Source organism: Borostomias antarcticus (genome assembly GCF_949987555.1).
Source record: "Borostomias antarcticus genome assembly, chromosome: 20".
NCBI classification, from domain to species: Eukaryota; Metazoa; Chordata; class Actinopteri; order Stomiiformes; family Stomiidae; genus Borostomias; species Borostomias antarcticus.
The window spans coordinates 3538368-3558607 of record NC_140253.1 but is presented as its reverse complement, the minus strand read 5'-3'; the positions used below and the strand labels follow the sequence as shown (position 1 = coordinate 3558607).

General features: G+C 50.8%; 1 protein-coding gene across 1 annotated transcript in view; it reads left to right on the top strand.

Annotated features, from left to right (window-relative positions):
• lef1 (lymphoid enhancer-binding factor 1) overlaps nt 1-20240 on the top strand; it is a gene marked incomplete at its 3' end in the record, with an annotated part of 48798 nt that overhangs the window by 10032 nt on the left and 18526 nt on the right. The window contains exons 4-5 of the mRNA XM_084454461.1: nt 17665-17797; nt 20148-20238. Of these exons, the coding sequence (XP_084310587.1) occupies nt 17665-17797; nt 20148-20238 (224 nt within the window). The remainder of the gene's footprint in view (nt 1-17664; nt 17798-20147; nt 20239-20240) is intronic.

The window sequence follows — 20240 nt, the reverse complement described above, 5'->3', positions numbered from 1 at the left end:
CACACACAGCTTACAGCACACACACCCACACACACCCTGTAGTCCCCAGCCCTATTGAAGTTGCTCTGTGGGAGCCCTGAGGACCAAGGAACCAGACTTTCTACACACATACACACACACACACACCCACACACACACACACCCACACACACAGAAAGCGACGCCAACCAAAACATTTCTGTTGTTTTGTTATTTCGAACATTCACGCTCTTTTAACTGGAGATCAATGGGAGACGTTTGAAGTGGTGTGTTTTGGAAACAAAAACACACAACTGCTACCATTTATGGATAAAGTCACACACACACACACGTACGTCAGTGTTTCTCTCAATGGTCTGGAGGCTGGGAACAGAGTAATTGATTATCGGGTTAAAGTCTTTTAAGACGTTAAGCCTCAATTCAAGGTCTGCCGTAGCCCCCCCGGAGAGAGAACTGCCCCAGTACCTCCCAGTGCCCTGATACCATCCTAAAGCTCAAGAGGAATAGCCTCAAACAACTTAACCATGTCTATACATTTCTTTTGATGGTATGGTACCAACCACAGTGCTGCAAACTAAAACAACAACCATGTATATAGCCTAAAACAGCTTAATAGTGATAACCATGTCTATAAAGCCTAAAACAGCTTAATAGTGATAACCATGTCTATAAAGCCTAAAACAGCTTAATAGTGATAACCGTGTCTATATAGCCTAAAAAAGCTTAATAGTGATAGCTGCGTCTACAATATATACTGTAGCTTAAAACATCTTAATAGTGATAACCGTGTCTATATAGCTTAACAGTGATAACCATGTCTATATAGCTTAAAACGGCTTAATAGTGATAACCATGTCTTTATAGCCTAAAACAGCTTAATAGTGATAACTGTGTCTATATAACCTCAAACAGCTTAATAGTGATAGTTGTCTATTTAGCTTAAAACAGCTTAATAGTGATAGCCGTGTCTGTGTAGCTTAACCAGCTAAATAGTGATAACTGTGTCGGTATAGCCTAAAACAGCTTAAGTGATAACTGTCTATATACTTAAGCTTAAAACAGCTTAGTAGTGATAACCATGTCTACTGTATATAGCTTAAAACAGCTTAATAGTGATAGTTGTGCCTATATACTGTACAGTAGCCTAAAACAACTTAATCGGGAGAACCGACTCTATCAAAGTGTTTAGTTCAGGCTTGGGCTGTGAATATACAGCCCAACCTTACCCATCACATGTGTGTATATATATATATATATATATAAAGACCAAAATGGTGAAATATGTGTGTAAATGTCGCCGGCAGTGTCCAGACTTCAGAGAGGGCAGGGGGAGAAGGAAGGAAAGTAAGAAAGAAAGAAAGAAAGAAAGAAAGAAAGAAAGAGAGAGCGAGAGAAAGAAAGAAAAAAAGAGAGAAACAGGACTTACTTTGTACTACTGGAAAAGAGAACTTATGATCAATAGCAGCTCTGTTGTGTCTCTCTTTTGCTCTCTCTCTCAGTCTCTCGCTCTCTTTTCATATTTTTCAGAAGCTCATTATTTCCTGTGGTGGGTGTGAATGCTGAAGAGGCTCTATGTGTGTATCTGACAGGGTTGAAATATTAATAATGCTAGCCAGTGTTTGTAGGGCCTGCATAGTTACAGCACAAAGCCTGCCTGTAGGCCACTAGGCTTTATTAGTCAAACGGAGATGGATGGAGAGAGCTAGCTAGTGCTCCTTTCTCTCTCTCTCTCTCTCTCTCTCTCTCTTTCTCTTTCTCTCTCGTCTTTTTTTTGTGCATTTGTGTTTTTGTAGCAAACATCAAACCTTTTTCTTTTCCTCTAACTGTTTCCAACATACATAAAATACTGGCACACACACACTGCTTACACACACACACACTCACTCACACACTCCGCTCGCATTAGCGGAGGGAGGACAGGAGGAGGAGGTTTTTGCTATCAGTTCATTTTGTGTGGTCCCCCGACCATAAAAAAACACGCCGTTCTTTTTTGAATGTGAAAAAAAAAGCCTGTCTTCAATTTTTGGGAAACCCATAAAACTGTGTCGCTCCTTTCATATGCGCCCTCCCCTCCCCTCCCCTGCCCTGCCCCCCCCCTCGCCTTTGAACTGCCCAATTATGGAGTTGTGAAAATAAAAAATCAGCCCGTGGATCTCTCTTCCCCTCTCCTCCCTCTCCTTCTCTCTCTCCTTCCTCTATCGCCCCGTTTCCCCCTCTCTCTCCCTCCCTCTCCCTTTCTCTCTCTTTCTCTCTCTCTCTTTTCCCTCGTTCCCGCTTCTCTTGTTGTTGAAGAAACCGAAGGAGGATCAGTGATGTCAAAGTCAAAAAGCGAGAGCATTAAGAAAACTGGCAAAATGCAATACAGCTGCAATCCAACAAGACGTCGGGAGAGGCAAGGGGCTGAGTAGAGTCTCTCTCCCTCTCCCTCTCTCTCTCTCTCTCTCTCTCTCTCTCTCTCTCTTTCTCTCCCTGCCGTATTCCCTGGGCGCGCAACTGCTCCCGGCCTTGGCTTTGATCTCTTCAAAGGCTCCTGCCTGCCTGCCTCTCTCCCTGCCTGTCTGTCTCCCTCCCTGTCTGTCTTCCTGCCTGTCTGTGTGTCTTCCTGTCTGTCTGTCCGTCTGTCTGTCTGTCTTCCTGTTTGTCTGTTTTCCTGCCTGTCTGTCTGCCTGTCTTTCTGCCTGTCTGTCTGTCTGTCTGTCTGTCTGTCTGCCTGTCTGTCTGTCTCTCTGACTGTGCCTGTCTGTCTGTCTGTCTGTCTGTCTCTGTCTGTCTGTCTGTCTGTCTGTCTGTCTGTCTGTCTGTCTGTCTGCCTACGTCCTACTAGACAGATAGTCTTGGCTGCTGCTGACGAGTGCTGGCTGGACGGGTGGCTGTGTGTGTGCGTGTGTGTGTATGCGTGTGTGTGCACGCGTGTGTGTGTGCGTGCGTGCGTGCGTGTGTGTGCGTGCGTGTGCGAGCGCAAAGAAGCTCAGTATGTGTAGTGTTTACACCCACTGGAATAGGAGGGGAATGAGAAGGGAAGACTTTCCATGGCTCAAATCAATCACAACCCCAAAGCAATTATGTGTAATTCCCTCAGATTAACGACCCCGTTACCTGAGCGACCGGAGTTCCGTAATCCCAGACGCACACCAATGAGGATGGAGGGAGTAGCCAGGGACGGGACGGAGGGGAAGGAACGAGGGAGGGAGGGAGAGAGGTGCTGAAAAGTGAGCTGCCATGCTGCCGTCCAGCAGAGCAGAAAATCGGCACACAATGGAGTGATTACACTTGCAGATGTATGACAGAGAGGGAGAGAGGGAGGGAGGGAGGGAGATAGAGAGAGAGAGAAAAAAGAAGTGGGAGGGAGGGAGAGATGGATGCCTCTCGCTGACATATAGCTAGTTAGCGGCTCTGCTAACGAGCCAGGCCTCCTTTGTGTTGGAGCTCGTGCCCGGTGTCAGCTCCTACCGTGTCCCACATCCTCCGCCCCCCCCCCCCCCCCCGTCCTCTCCTCCGTGCCATATCTGTAGCCCCCACACCCGGCCTCCCCTGGCCCCCAGATGCTGCCTCTTGGCCTGGGCACACACCCCAGGCGCCCAATTTGCTGTGGCTGGGGAGAGAGAGAGACAGAGAGAGAGACAGAGAGGCTCCATGGCCCCAAGTCACGGAGGGAAAACACTGGAGCAGAACATGACTCGGTCAGGGATGTTTCTCTCTCTCTCTCTCATTGTAGTCGGTGGCGTCCAGCCCACTCGGGCACAAGTTTGTTGTGTGTGTCTTTGCCCCTTTGTTCGGAAGACTTTAGAAAGTCGTAAACTCCCGTATGAAACTTCCGCTCACGTACATCGCCGTCCCATCAGTGGAGCGACAAATCGATGAATTAACAAGACTTGCTGGAGGTTCTTAAGTTTTATCGTCCGTGATGATGAGGCCATCCTGCTCTATTCATTCAGGTCAGTTTGAGGAATAAATATAGAATGTTGAAACTAACAGATCTATCCTAGGGGTCTATTAATGGAACTGATGACCTCGTTTTATGAGTAAAGATATACTTTCTATTTTATCTCTCTCCACTTTCTCTCCCTCTCCTCCATCTCTGTCTTCCTCTCCTGCTGCTTCCTCTTCTCTCTCTCTCTCTCTTTCCTCCCCCCCTCTCTCTCTCTAATGCTGATGTCACAGGGAAGAAAACATTGCTTTTGTTTATCTCGCTCTGCAGTCACTTGAAGCAGGATGATGAAACCCATAAAAATCTCCCCAGAAAGAATGTGTTTCATTCGCCCGATGACGAACCCCCGCGCATCACGGCCCATCGCTGCCTTTGATCAGGGCTGAGGGGAGGGGTTCGCCATTCGCCACTTGATGATGAAATTTAATTTACAGTCCCTTTTTTTTTTTTTTTGAAGACAAGGGCCTGGAGACGTGGAGAAGCGATGATACTAGTGGTAAAAGCCCTGAACCAATGAGGAGGAGAGGGTTGTGGGTTGGCCGGTCGTCTCCATGAGAGGTCTTGGTCTTGGCGAGACTGCGACATGAATCGGAACACATCCAGAACACTTCAAGCTAAACACACATGACGTGTCCAGCGACACGGCTGGATGCTGCTTAGCGTGTTATGCTATTAACGAATGAGAAAGCGTAACTACAACTTGAAAAGTGTTGAAAGTGGGAAAACTCCACAGACTTTTAGCTTTTTCGTCGGGCATATTCTAAGGCCCTCCCCCATCCCAGCAGGACCCCTCCAGCCCTCCGGTGGCAGCACCCCCCCCCCCCCCCCTGCCGACCGAGAGACCCAGGTGAGGCGTTTCATGTCGCCCAGAGGATAGACTTCAGAGGGGCACTCAACACTTTGAGGCTCCCCGTCATCAAACAATGCTTGGAAATATCACATCGATCCGCCCCCCATCCCCCACCCTGTCCTGCGTACACCTAGCGATGAGATGAAAGACGTTGAAAATACACAAGCGAACCCGCCACTCCCCCTTCACCTCCATCCATCCATCCTTCCTCTATCCCCCTGTCCTTTTCAACTACCACCTCCTTCGCATCATCCCTCCATCCATCCATCCATCCCTCCCTCCCTCCCTCCCTCCCTCCCTCCCTCCCTCCCTCCCTCCCTCCCTCCCTCCCTCCCTCCCTCCCTCCCTCCCTCCCTCCCTCCCTCCATCCATCCATCCATCCATCCCTTCCTCTCTTTAAAAATGTATTTCTGATTCGGTCCCATTTTCGCTCAATTTGCTAGCCAATCAGACCCAACCTAATTGTCCCCTCGTTATTGTGGAGGATTCTTCGCCCAACCCCGCGGTCTGCGATCCGAACGAGAGAGCCAGCTACCCGACTCTCTCTGCTCGCTCGTTACGGTGTCTCCCGACTCCAGACGCGAGTCCAGATAGAGCGACGAACCCTCGTGCCCGAGATTAAACCCGCCGCCCTCGGGGAGAGGCGGCGCCAATAAGCCGCGCCCCCTCCGGGGGTTCCGGCTGTAATGGGATCTGGTGAGACCAGGGCACGAACCCCCCCCCCCCCCCTACCCCGGTAGAACCATCCTCCAATATCGCTCAATTTATCATCTCACCCTTCTCTATCCCTTCATCCCTCCCTCTCTCTCTCTCTCGCGGCCAAAAGACGAAATAAAGAAAGATCGAAAAAGAAGATGGAGGCAAAGATGGACGTCTATGAAGATAATCTGACATGACAGGTTGATGGAAGCCTCACGCTGGACTCTTGGCTTCGTAAAACCCGGAGGTTCCGTCGACTCTGGCTTTGATCAGTTCCTGTGTTCGCGGCGTGAACGAGCTACGGTAGTGAGGGCTGTCGTCACGGCGCGTCCTGGCTTTTGAGTTGCCTTTCTCGCAAATTAATCCCCAGATGTTCTCTCTTGCTCTGTGGGTTAAAGATAGTCTTAGATGTAGTTTTTAGACGTGCTCTTGTGTCGTGCTATTACCTTGCGAGTCTTAAAAGGGGCGAAAGAAAGACACCGTGGGAATGATACCCAACGCTGGTCTCGGCCATCATTGGGGCATCGGCATAAACCGTGTGTGTCTATAATAGGGAGGGTAAGGCAAGGCAAGGCAAGGCAAGTTTATTTATATAGCACATTTCAGCCACAGGGCAATTCAAGGTGCTTTACATGAGACATTAAAAGCATTAAAACAAAAAGCAAGACATTATAGACATTTAAAACAAAAGGCAGGACAAATTAAAAGCATTAAAACAAAAAGCAAGTCATTATAGACATTTAAACAAAAAGCAGGACAAATAGAATATAGGAATAAAAGTTACAGTGCAGTATACTGATAAACATAGCTCCTCTTAGAAAGCAGTGTCAAAAAGAAAAGTCTTCAGGCTTGTTTTAAAAGAACCAAGAGTTGCAGCAGACCTGCAGTTTTCTGGAAGTTTGTTCCAGATATGTGGAGCATAAAAACTGAATGCTGCTTCTCCATGAAAACAATGACCGATAGCGGAACATGACGAGGGGCAATGGTAATGGTTGGCGGATGCACCTCTTCACTCTCATCATGGGTGATGGTGCCTTCGACCGTTCCAACAATGGGATTCGACAATGTGGTGGTTTTCTCATCAGTCTGAAGAGCCTCGGACAACGGGGTAGTGAATTATATCCATACGGCGCTGTCCTCTCATTCTGCATCTGTCCAGGTCGAGGGGGTGCCATCATGCACAGGTGTGTGTGTGTGTGTCGCTCCCAATGGATCTATGTCCTCTGGGCCCGTGTTGCTCTTTTTGTGGCGGTGAATTCAGTGTGTAATGACAAAGTAAGTCTATTACCATGTCTTTAGAGGTGAGCGGGATAATCAGACGTTCTTGCCCCTCGTCATGTTCCGCTATCGGTCATTGTTTTGTTTGTGCCGAGGCTCACAATGGCGCCCCACACAAAAGTAACCAATCGGGGGGAGGATCCCGCTTGTCGCCGGGCGGATCCTGAAGGGGCTCCTCGGTTGCACGGGGACACAGAATAGGGGTTTATTCAAAAGGGATTAGGACGCAGAATAGCCCAGTTGTGTTTCCATTCAGATCGTGTGTGTGTGCGTGTGTGTGTGTGTGTGTGTGTGTGTGTGTGTGAACCCCTGAAACGTGTGGTTTTAATGACTAATTCCAGACTGAAAGGCGGTTGTTTGGTGTCTTTACCGGCTAATCCCTTGAAAATGGCGAGTCGCTCCCAAACAGCAGTGGGCTGGAGCTGCTGTAGTCCGTCCACCATCGTGAATATGACCTGAACAGGCTGCAGTCACCAACACCGGCCTGAACACGCTGCAGTCAACACCACCGGCCTGGTAGCTTTTCAGCACTGCGCTTTCAACAGCGTCTTCTATACTCTATGGTAAACTACACAATATTCATGATAAATAGATAAATGGATAGATAGATAGATGGATAGATGGATGGATGGATGGATAGAGATAGATAGATGGATACTGTAGATAATAGTGTGTATTTAACATTTTACCATCACCAGGTTTAGATTTAGAAAGCAGAACAGTTTGTTTGCTACTTACCCAGTGATTGGTCTGTCATGTCTGTGCCCTTTAGCCACTATATAAACTATGCTACACACCAATTAACATTACATGCTCTACATCTCACCTGTTTGACGAGCTGAAGTAGACAGTCACCTCGGGGAACGAGTGGAGTTGATTCTCCTACTCTCCATTCATTCTCACCCAACATTTTGTAGTCAAAGTCAAAACTTTACTTGTGGTTTAGTCTGTGCTTCATATTGCGCTCAAGGCTGTGATGATTCACCCAGTAATAGGATAGCCCAGCCAAGTGTCTATTTCACGGTTATTAGCTGTCACACCAGAGAAAGACGGCGAGAGAGAGAGAGAGATAGAGAGGGAGGGAGAGAGATGGAGAGGGAGGGAGGTGTCACAGACAGGCATTCCTCTTCTGATGTGGAGGTTCACTGGGGTGAGAAGGTCACCAGTCACGTGGCAGCAAGGGTCAGGAGTTCAAATCCAGGGCAGGACGCAGGTGTCAAGGCACCTGGAGGCAAAATGGCTTCCCTGAGAATCAGAGTCGTCGGTTGAAGAAGGGGTCGTTTGATTCACCGTGCTGTTCCACGACGCTCGCGTTGAACTCGACACCACGCGACCGAGGCTGGCTCATTAATTTCCGCGCTCTCTCCGTAGGCTACTACCGCAGCAGAATATGGAGGTAAAGAGAGTAATTCATGTTAGCTCACTCTCCCGCTCTATTGTCTTTGCATTTAAATGCCCGCCATCGTGTGTCGTTCTCCCTGAGGTAAAGTGCGCGCGTGAGGGAGAGAAACTAGGTCAACGCACTCCACAGCCCAGGCAGCGACAGCATGAGCCGCCTCTATTCAAATCCCGCCCCCCCCCTCCCTCATACCCCACCAGCTCACGGGCGCGTGCCATCTAAAAAACCCCCCTCGTAAACACAGCAGCTCTCTCGACGGCCGCTCACCATCTTTTTCGCGTGCGACCGGCCTCGCTGGCTGGTCGTGCTAATGCTACCTTCAATGGCTGTGAGCGCTTAGCTAGAGGGGTAGCTGCTACTGTAGCTGCCAGCTGTTCACCACCCCTCTGTGGATGTATCTTAGCAGTTGGCAAGATATTTTCTGGAGCTGTCTAGATATAGCTCTGTCATACAGCCTCAACCCCCGACCCAACCTTTCTCTCCACAGCTGTGATGATAAGAGACTTTATTGATCCCCCCCAGGGGGAAATTTGTCATTTCAGCAGCTGAGAAATGACAGAAAGGTTGGAAAGGAGAGAAAGACTAGATACAGAGTAACAAAAATGAAAGTCACTAGATAGGGGAGGGGTAGCAGCATAGGTCATCTCTGGTGTACACTAGACACATGGCGGCTCAAAAATAACAAGGTAAAAAGAAAACAGACTAGAAAACGTCAGAAATAAGTTAAAGGCACATTCTAACGCTGGAACGCACTAGAATGATGGAAAGGGGTCGAGAATAACAAAGAAAAAGTCGAAAAGATACAGAGCTGCTAGCTAGTGCTTAGCGTCAGGACTTCTAGCTCCTGTCTGGCTACAGCTCTGCTCACCACAGGTAGAGAGACACAAAGACCCCCGCCAGGCTTCCGTCTTCCCCCTCAGCGCCTGGCGCCCAAATCCAAACTGACAGCCATTCATGCCCGGAATACCTGTGTGAAGGCTGAAGGGGGGAAACACTATCTAGTTGTAGCAGGCAGATCCTTTCTCTTCTCTCTCTCTCTCTCTCTCCATCTTCTCTCTTTCTATCGTTTTTCTGTTATAGCGGCATTGAAGGGCTTGGGTTTTAGCTAGCCAGGGCGAGCGAACGTTAGCTTGTGCTGCGTTTTCATTCGTGCAGATCTGTGAGGGGCGCTGGTGTTGAATGCGTAGCGCTGCTTGGCATGATATTAGTGCTTGTTGGCAGTGAATATGTATTGCCACTCAGCAGTCCTTAGCTGGGATTCAGCGGGCCCTGACGGTCATGCAGTATTCATTCAGCAATTGTGAGGGTTATAAATAGACCTGGTGAAGGATTCGCTGTAGTAAGTAAACCCATCTCCGTGAAAGTCCAAATGGTCTATTATAACGTGTGTTTTTTCTTGTATGTGTGTGTGTGTGTGTGGGCATGGGTAAGAAGTAAAGAGGAGTGTGTGTATGTGTGTGCGCACGTCTGCGCCTGTGTGTGTGTATGAGTGTGAGAGCAGGTCTGTGTGTGTGTGTGTGTGCAGGTGTACGTGTGTGTGCGCGTGCTCGTGTGTTGGTGTGTGTGTGTGTGTGTGCGTGTGTGTGTGCGTGTGTTGGTGTGTGTGTGTGTGTGCGCGCGCTCACAGCCTGCTGACAGTGGCACTTCAGTGGGATGTTTGGCCTTTCCCCCGGTCCTTTGATGTGACCGGGTCCTGCTGTGGTAATGAACCCTGCCCCCCCACCGCAAGGTGAACGTCTCACCGAGCACCCCGGGCTCTGCCCAAACACACCCACGCCAGCGCCGCGCAACATCCGTACGGCTACGACGTAAGCTCGACCTTCACACAACCACCACGCAACGTTCGTACAATTATAGCACAGCCCGCAACCACTACGCAACATTCAGACAATTATAGCGTAAGCCCAAACCTCCACATGTCTACGCTACCACATAACATTTACATAGCTATAACTCTCAACCCCTAGCCCCATGCGAAAACCTCACAACATTCACACAGTCATAACGTCAGCCCAACGTCCCAACACGACCACCACCGGGCTATAGGAGCCCCAACCTCCGCACAACGTTCAGATAACGTAACGCTACGACCACCATTCACTGTCTTTGCACCCCCCAGGGTTCAGCGTTCTGACTGTAGCCTCGCGTCGCCCAGGCGACCTGGTTCACACGCAAACCTGCCAACGCAAAGAACGCGTCACGTATCGCTCTTCGCTAGCGACGTCGCCTGAAACACTTTGCCCTTTCACGCGGTCAAAGTTATTGCATTTATTAGTTGTAGTTGTTTTATAGTTTGTCGTTGTTTTTCTTTTGCTGCGGCGTGTTCGTTAAATACTATGTTTCTAATAGATCTTTTCCACTTAAAACTCACTAGGTAAATGGTAAATGGACTACGCTTATATAGCTTTTATCCAAAGCGCTTTACAATGAAGGCCGCTCATTCACCGGGGCGGGGGGCGTAACCTCTTCATGCCGTCGGGGGTCGGCGTTTTACATTTACGAGGGTAAGCGCTCACGCTCTGAGGGATTCCACCTGACGGATGTTCGGTTCCTCCATCTGCATCCACTCTGCACGTCTGTTGAAGGTTGAAGTGAGGACACTCTGCAGCAAATTGACCTTTTATTTGCGTATGCGGCAACAATGTGTACATGTGTGTTTCGTGTGTGTGTATGTGTGTGTGTGTACTGTGTACACATCGGCGCAGTCTCTGATCCCTTGGCTGTGCGCCACGACCATATTTGTGTGTGCGTGTGTTTGTCTTGCGGGTGGCGTGTGTGTGTGTGTTTGTGGCCTGTACATATATATGTGCGTGTGTGTGTGTGTGTGGCGCCAGGCCATGTGTCGTGGTGTGATGTGGCGCCTTGCCGCGCATTAACGCCGAGCGTTTGATGTGCGCATTCCTCCGGGGGCCTCTGTTAGTTTGTGTGTGTGGGGGGTGGGGGGGCGCGATGACACGCAATCGTCACGCCGCCTTCACATGTCAAGAGTCGCACTGTGATTCGCACAACGCCCGAGTAACGTTGAGGACACGACGGTGCTGGGTGAGTGGGGGGGGGGCATTCTAGCAGATGGGGGTTCAGTCGTGTTCAGCCACCAGAAGCATCCTTGCCCTGGAGAGGCTCTGGTTCAGCCTCCCTCCACAATCCCTCCCTTCAGACGCTCAGCTCCTCACTGGAGAGAGAGCATCGAGGACGGGAGTCCAGGGGATCGAAGGAGGAGAGAGGGAGGGAGAGGGAGGAGAGAGGGAGGAGAGAGAGAGAGAGAGAGAGAGGGGGGGGGGGGGGGTTGGAGGGTGGAAACTCACAGATGTAAATTTCCACTCCGGGGCTAGGCTTCTCCTGCACCTCTCTCTGCCTCCTCCACTCCCCCCCCCCCCCCCCCCCCCCCCCCCAAACACGCGTGCGTCTCCTCGCCCCCGAGGGCATGGGGGGGACGGCGCGTGGCGCAGCCCGGCTTTCTTCTTCTCTAATTGGGTTCGGTTACACTGAGGCCCACCCCCCCCCCACCCACCCCCCTCCCACTCCCCCGAGGGCTGAGGGGTCCCGGCCATCCTGCCAATGAAACCAGTCCCCCTTTCAACACACCACACCAGCGGGCCCCTGCCAGGGTCCGGCCCAGTGCAGGAATGGTAATAGGTTATTTATTCAGGCTTCCCCTGGTGGAGGGATGGTCGGTCGGCTGTTTTTGGTGGAGGTGGAGAGGGTGGGGGGGAGAGAGAGAGAGTTTCTTTTCTTTTTTGCCTGGTCTGTAGAGGCATTGAGAGTTGTCTGTTTGCTCACCTTTGTTGTTCAAAGGTCAGGCATTCTGAGCGCACGCTCACACACGCACGCACGCAAACACACCACACGCACACACGCTCGCCTGTGAGTGAACACCTGGCCTGAAGTTGCTTAAGTCATTGGGCTTCAGTGCAGGGTGCGCCCTCACCTCTTTCTTTTGCTCTCTCCCTCTCCCTCTCTCTCTCTCTCTCTCTCTCTTTGTCATTTTTCTGTGGTCATTCCAGTTGAGGTATCGAGTCATTTCGTTGTGGTTGATTTTTAACATGTACAGTACGTCTCATCATGTGTGTACTTGTAATGTCATTCAAAACATTCCATCTGGTCACACAGAGGAGAGGTCATGTGTGTTCAAGCAGGTGTATCGGTCTGGTATAAACCTTTCTCCGTGTACATCTATGATCACTCTTTTGATCTCTCTCCCTTCACTCTCTTTCTCTCTCCCTCCACCCCTCCTCTCTCTTCTCCTTCTCTCCCTACCCCCCTCCATCCATCTCTTTCCCCTCTTCCCTCCCTCCATCTCTCTCTCCCTCCCCCCTCCCTCCATCCTGACTGGACCGTGACAGTGAGCAGGTGAGCTCGGTGTTCGGAGAGCCGTGAGGTGGAGGAGGGGGTTCTGGGTAAAAGGAGATTTAGCAGCTTGGGAATCTGTCCTCGCCACTTAAGCTGCTGGCCCTCTGACTGTTTCCAAAACACCGCACGCACACACACACACACACACACACACACAGATGCACACACACACACACACACATGCTTGACAGTAGCTGGAGGCGTGAGGAGTCCTCATTGCATATAAATCGCAAGGAGTGGGAAGCGATTATTATAACATTCCCACTTTCTGTTTTTTTCCCAGACGTTCTCTGCTGAAGTGGGATAATTGAGGGGAGTACAAAAGACAAGCAGAGAGAGAGAGAGAGAGAGGAGGAGAGAGGGAGGAGGAGAGAGGGAGGAGGGAGAAGGGGGAGGGAGATAGGAGGGGAGAGAGGCGGAGGAGGGAGAGAGAGGCGAGAGAGAGGTGGAGGGAGAGAGGAGGGGAGAGGGGGGAGGGAGAGAGGAGGAGAGAGAGAGGCGGGAGTGTTGGGGGAGAGAGGCCGTACGGAGGGGGGGAGGGAGGGAGGGAGGGAGGGAGTTATGGAAAGCCCCTCTGCATATGGAGTGTGTGGTAGGGTTAGCCTAGCGGGCTACCTGACGCCTGTGCAATTGAGTGAAGTCATGTCTTTGAAAATGTTTTGGTGTTCTGTATGCTAGTCATGACGCACACGTACACACACACACACACACACACACACAGAGAGTCATAAACGCACACACAGTCGTGAACGCACATTTGATGTAGAGCCAGATTTGTCTAGAGAGGAACAGGCTTGCGTACTGTGATCCTGCTCTCAGATATGCGGGCCTGGAATCTGACCCTGGGAGTAACACAGAGGGGTCATCCTGAATCAGAGAGAGGGCTGCTCAAACAGAATGGTCGAGGCAACAGTGTGTGTGTGTGCGTGTGTGTGCGTGTGTGTGTGTGTGTGTGTGTGCGTGTGTGTGTGTGTGCGTGTGTGTGTGTCTCCCCTACAGAGGAACCAGGGCTCCCTGCCAGGTCCAGTTCCGCACAATGAATTTCTCTTCAGACCACATCTGAGGGCCAGCCTTAAAAAGACCGGCCAAGCCTGGTTATAAAACCAACCAACCAACGGAACGTTTTCCTCTCTGTCCACTGTGCCTGCTCTCTCTCTCTTCTCTTTCTCTCTCTCTCTCTCTCTCTCTCTCTCTCTCTCTCTCTCTCTCTCTCTCTCTCTCTTTCCTTCTCCCCTTTTCTTTGAAATATGAATAGCAAGATCCTAAGCCTATTATTTCTCCTCAACAATGAGAACGACCTCCAAGATGGCCGCCCTCCATCTCGGGAGACTCCCTCGCCGCCACCGCTGCCGTCGTTTTGGAGGCGGTTTTGGAGATGGCGTGGGCGTGCGGATCAGAGGGGTTTGAAATCGCTGCGGCGACATAGCGTGACCACCTCAGTTGTGGTCAGTTGAGGCCATACAGCCACTTCCTCTGGGATTATAGTGTGTGTGTGTGTGTGCGCGTGCATGTGTGTGTTAACTTGGCGCCGGCCGAGGAACAGGAAGGAAGGCAGCGAGCCAATCAGAAACCACCTGGAAGTGTTCAAAATGGCGGCTTCATGGCGCCTGATCAACCCCCCTTGTCTCGACACTTTTCTGAGGAGAATGAATTTGGGCCCCCCCCCCCCCTTGGATTTGACACGATGGATCTGAATCACGGGTGTGTGATCAATCATTGACATCTGTTAAGATGTTTGACATTGTTTATTAAGTGCAATGTCTGTTTCAGTCAATGCGCCGCAGTCTACGCAGGGCAAAAGTGTATCGGAAAGACGACATTTGAATATTATGCGCACCCAGGCCCATATGGGCTCGGCAGCTAAATGGCGTGTTGGTCACACAGCCCCACGGCTTCTCTCTGGTGGATTTAGCCTTTAGCCCTCGGGTGGCACACAATGGAGGCCAGTTTGTTAAGGAGTTGAGGAGAATGGCTTGTGACAGCTGCGACTGGCGGAGCACAAAGGGAACTGTGATCCAAGATGGCCGCCTGGGTCGGTTCTTAAAGCCCCCGGGCGTTCACAGGTGCCACAGAGTCACGAGACATGTTGGTTTTGTTATGCCTGTGTGTGTGTGTGTGTGTGTGTGTGTGTGTGTGTGTGTATGTACGCGCGCTCGTGCGCGTGTATCATCATAGTAGCTCATTTGCATACAGGATTTAGGAGACCCCCCCCTCTGTCCTCTCTCTCCTCCCCAGTCAGCCAGTCTCAGAAGAAGGGGCTTAAATGAAAATCCGCCTGCTCCTTATCTCTTTTCCACAGGAAAGCCAACAGGAGTTGAGAGGCGTAAAATAAGGCGAGGACAGCCGCTCCAGGACGATATCATTTACAGTAGCCTCTCACTAGCGCGTCCTCCTAGCTCGCTAGCTAGTCATTTAGCTACTGTAACTCACCCCCGGGCCTGGCAGTACTGCAGCCGGCTACTAGCGCTAGCTAGCTGTGCCTAGGCCCGTGGCCCTGCATTTAGCACTAGCTAGCTAGCTAACTGGTTGGCTAAGTACCGGCAGGCCCAGGGCCAGGTCAGACCTCTATTAGCGCTAGCCCTGTGATTAGCTAAGATCAGGACTCCAACAACCAGATCATCCCTTAACCTTTGCCCTCTCCCTAAAATGACAGCCTGTCTCACCTGGGCGAGGGCTGTAACGCTGAGGTGGGGTGGGTTATTAGCCTCTCTTTAGGGGCAGATTAGCTGCTTTTTGATGTTGGACTGAAGGCGGGGTTGAGGCTCCAGGAGCCTCGGGCTGTAAGGAGGCATCTCTTGTGTTGGTTAATACGGTTTTGATTAAAGGGATAGTTCAACATTTTTTAAGCAATGTTTTGTGTAATACTGAAAGGGTTCGTTGGAGTCGGTCGGTACAGTGGTACCATTTAGTGCTCAAGAACAGAATTAGAGGTGGACAGGACAAATTCTCTGTAAGGTTGTGTGTGCATGTGAGAGAGTGTAGACACACACCAGACGACCTGACTGAGACATTCCCAGAAGCCTTAGGGTGAAGGGGAGAGTCGTGCCAGTCTGGGAGGGGGTCGGGGACCACAGGCATTCCAACGACCCATGTCCCAGACACACACACACACACACACACACACACACACTACCGCCCACCAATTAGCACTGTGGGAATGTCACCTCGATACAAATCTCCTGGTCTTGTACTCTCAGACAGCCAGTCTAGTGACTTGTTATGGCATTCATGTTCATCTGGCCCAAAGTGATAGAAGTTCTACTGATTTGATCTATCGGATACTTCAGAAATATATAAAATAGATCCTGTGTTTGTGTTTTAAAACTAATTTAATAAATTCACGGTCAACTATCAGTGGGTGATACCGTAAGAACTACTAATTGATCAGTCATCAAAGGCTGTAATTGATTGTGAGCAAAACATAATTTGCAAACTTGGAACACAAAAAAACAAGCATTATAGTGAAAAGTTACTTCAAAGTTCAATTTCATTCAAATGAATATTTTACAAATTTTAATTCTCATGAGTTTGTTGCTGTTAATAAAACTGAACAATCCAATAAAGGGGGGCGATACAGTTTACAGGCAGTGTGCCTCTTACTCTGCCACGCACAGCAACATTTGAGTTTTGTATGTAAAATTCAGAACAGGCAAAGAAAAAAGGCCCAAAATTATTCAAGTATTAATCCATACATTTTTATTGTTAATATAGCCTACAGTAATTAAAGAGACCAATCCAATTAGGGCTGGAGAGAGGAAAAAAAGCATGTCAATGAAGTAGCTCAATGAACAAGGCTTAAACAGTCCAACGATGTGGACTGAATGAAAAAGGAAAAAAATACCACAATTTAAAAATCTACTTTGACAGTCAATTAATGGTTTAATGGGACCCACCCCTAGGTATGTAGAAGCGTTTCTGATTGGACCCAACCCGGATGTCTGAGGCTTACTCTCTGACCGGTCCTCAGATGTCCTGATGGTTCTGACTGGGCAGAGGCAGGTTCAGCCTGGCTAAGCTCTACCATGTGCTCAGTACTGGGAAAGGGTTTACTTGGGGTATGAGGGCAATGAAGCTGGGGGAATGGACTGGGACTGGTTCTGGGGTTTCGGGGCTGAGTGGGGCGGCTGGATGCTCGGGCTCTGGGGTGTGGAGCTGTAAGTCTTCAGGGCTGGGCTGTGGAACCAGGGGTCTGGACCCATATTGGAGAGGCGGTGGGGGGGCTGGAGCTGCGTTGTGAGGGGTCCGGGAGGGTGTGGGGTCTGGGTTCCAGGGCTCTGGGCACTGGAGAGCTGCAGTCTGGCTGCTGTTGACATGATTACCCCTACTTCTGGTTCCAGCATAGACGTCTATCTCTCTCTCTCTCTCTCTCTCTCTCTCTCTCTCTCTCTCTCTCTCTCTCTCTCTCTCTCTCTCTCTCTCTCTCTCATCCCTCCCTTCTCCATCCCTCCTTCATCCCTCCTCTGGCTTTGGCACTGTAATGAAGCCTCCTTATTCAGCAGCTAATGACTGCCTTTGATCTTCCCAGTCTAAGACCTCTGCTCTGTCTCTGCCCTGTGGGTCTCTCTCTCACCCTCCCTCTCTCGCTCTCTTTCGCTCCCTCTCTCTCTCCCTCGCTTTCTTTCTCTCTCGTTCTCTTTCTCTCTCCCTCCCCCTCTCTCTCTTTCTCTCAGGCAGCAGGGCTGGTTCTGTCTGACCCACGACCAAACAGAGTTCTGAGGTGTTGGAGCGAGGCTAGACTGCTGGAAGTGTAGGATGGGTGGGGGCGGGGCTATTTATAAATTGCAGGAAGGTTGTGTTTTTATTTTTACAGTACCATTAATCTTCACCCGGGTTTATAAGAGGGCTCTGTGCTGCAGCCCACCCATGAGGCACCGCACAAATCACCCCCCTGTCATGTGACGGAAGGGGGGTGTGGGGGGGGGTGATCTGGCTCAAACCTGGCAACCTCTCAGGAAGTGGATTTCAGAAGTGGAATTTGAGGGCTGATGCAGAAATTAATGACTTGTCTCAAGTGTTTATACCCCCCCCCCCCCCCCCCACACCCCTGTGTCCAGCCCAACCAAACTCTGGCGGGGTAAAAGAACGAAAGAAAGAAAGATCCTAAGATGCAATGAGATAACCGCCCTGGTACGGTAAAGGTGCGTTAAAACTCTCTCTCTGTCCCTCCCTCCCTCCCTCCAGTCTAACAAGGTTCCTGTGGTGCAGCCGTCTCACGCGGTCCACCCCCTCACCCCACTGATCACCTACAGTGACGAGCACTTCGCCCCCGGGCCGCACTCTGGACACCACCCCCAGGACGTCAACAACAAACAAGGTACGGGCTGGCGGGGGTGAAAAGTTTGACTGTTAACCCTCCTCAGGCCCCTCTCTCCCGCCACTCCAAGCGACGTCCCGAGCAGCGGAGCGGAGGAGGAGGAGTTTGCCGGCGTGGACTTGAGGAGTCTGGACTGTGACCTCCTTCTTCTTCTTTTCTCCCCTCCCTATTCCCTCAACTCTTCCTCCCATGAGTCTGTGATCAACATGAGAAAGAAGGTAGATCCCCCTAGAGAGACCGCCCCCTCACTCTCTCTCTCTCTCTTTCTCTCTCTCTCTCTCTCTCCCTCCACATCGATCCACTAACTCCTCCACCAGGTCCATCTGGAGGAGAGCTCTTAGTTAGGGATGAGCAATTAGCAGCAAATCAGGTCCCTCTGGCGCTATACTAACCTCCCTCACTCTCTCTCTCTCTCTCTTTCTCTATCCCTCTCTCTCTCTCTCCCTCTCCCTCACCTCCTCTCATTTCCATTCGACCAATCACCTCGCTGGCCTCCTTAGCGGGATGAAGACTTTGATCTCCTCGTTAATTATGGAAAACAATCACGGCTTTCGCTAACGTGCACACAGGGGCGCCGGTCTGACCTCTGACCCTTTTAGAGTGCTCTTATTCCAGCTCAATATTGTAATCTATAATAATAATGAAAATAGCACTTCTTATTTTTTTTAAAACGCAGAAGGGTTCAGAGGGGAACAGGTGAGGGGGGTGATGCGGTCTGTTTTTCAGGGGTTACGCGAGTGTTAAAAGGTGTTGACGGGAACGAGTGATCAGGGTAGCAATTAAGCACCTTAGCGGCGTTGAGTGACAGACCAAATGCACACATCTCCTCCTCTCCCCTCCACTACCTCCTTTCCCTCCTACCCCCCACCAACCCCCCCGCCTCCATCGTCTCCCCCCTCCCTAACTGTGCCAGGAGGGTGAGTGGGGGGGGGGGATTAGAGGGCAGGGTGGAGGCTCCTACACTGGCTTTGGAGATATAAGCCCCCTGCTCCGCACTGCCCCTCCGAGAGAGGGTGGGGGACCCCGTAGACCGCTGCCTGGAGGAGGGGAGGGGGAGGGGGCACAGCAGGGGGGGGGGGGGCGCTGCAGGCAGAAAATCCTGGATCCAACTGGGATTAGGAGATGGTGTTAATCTGGAGGCATGTGCCATCTTTTTTTCTTGTGAGAGTGTGTGTGTGCGCGCGTATGTGTGCTTAGCATGAACACACACACACATACTTCATATCTCTCCAGCTCCCGCTGTACGCTTTCAAGGGAATAGCCCATTTGACACATCTATTCAGACCCGATTCAACCCACCCCCCTTCTCCTCCATCCCTCCGTCCTCAACGAGCTCTTGACCTTGAGCTCCGTGGAGAGTGAGGGCCGGGAGGGCCCCGCGCTAGGCTGGATGAGGGAGCTTAGCGTGGGGGGGTGGGGGGGGGGGGGGGTGGTCGGTGACGGTCCCACACACACTCAGTGAATCTTATCACCCCGGGGAGCTCTGCACGGCTAGCAGAGAGAGAGACGCAGCCTTAATTAACTGGTGATCGGCTTAGAGACACAGGAACAGAGTGGGGGGGACCCAGGGACTCATGGGGAGAAGTCGGCCTTTGTGTGTGTGTGTGTGTGTGTCTGTGTGTGTGTGTGTGCGTGTGTGTGCCGTGTAATACACTGTATGTGTGTGTATTATATTGAGACACACACACACACACACACACACACTGTGAATGTCACCCCAGCGGGATCTGTATCCTGGTCCTGTCAGGGTTAGAGGCCTTACAGGATGCAGGGATCACAGAACAGTGTGTCCTTTCAAACATGATCAGATAAGTTCCACACACACACACACTCACACACACTCACGCACACACACACACACGCACTCACGCACACACACATGCACACATCCATACACACACACATACCCTCATCACACTGCCTCGTCACGGTCCTACAGTTACCATTACATACAAGGATATACAGTGATGAGAGGAATATACCATCCTTGTCTCTTCAGGGGGGGGGTATATTATCATACATCTAACATCAGGAATGTACCATTTTTGTGTGTCGTCAGGTAAATTAGCTTAATAACACATTCTTCAATTGTACCATTCTTGGGTGTCTGCGGGGGTGACCTGTGTAGTAGTGTATACAGTGTGTAATTGGACTGCACCATTCTTGTGTCTGCGGGGGTGACCTGTGTGCAGCATGTAATTGGACTGTAATATTTTCGTGTGTATGCCGGGACCGGGAGCTATATTAGCTGTATACTGTGTGTACATTGGACTGTACCATTCTTTTGTGTCTGCGGGGGTGACCTGTGTGCAGTATGTCACTGGGCTGTTCCATTCATATTCCCGTCCAGGTATGCAGAGGCACCACCCGGGTCCAGACATGGCCAACTTCTACTCCCTCTCGCCTGGGGGGGTGGGACAGATCACTCCCCCACTGGGCTGGT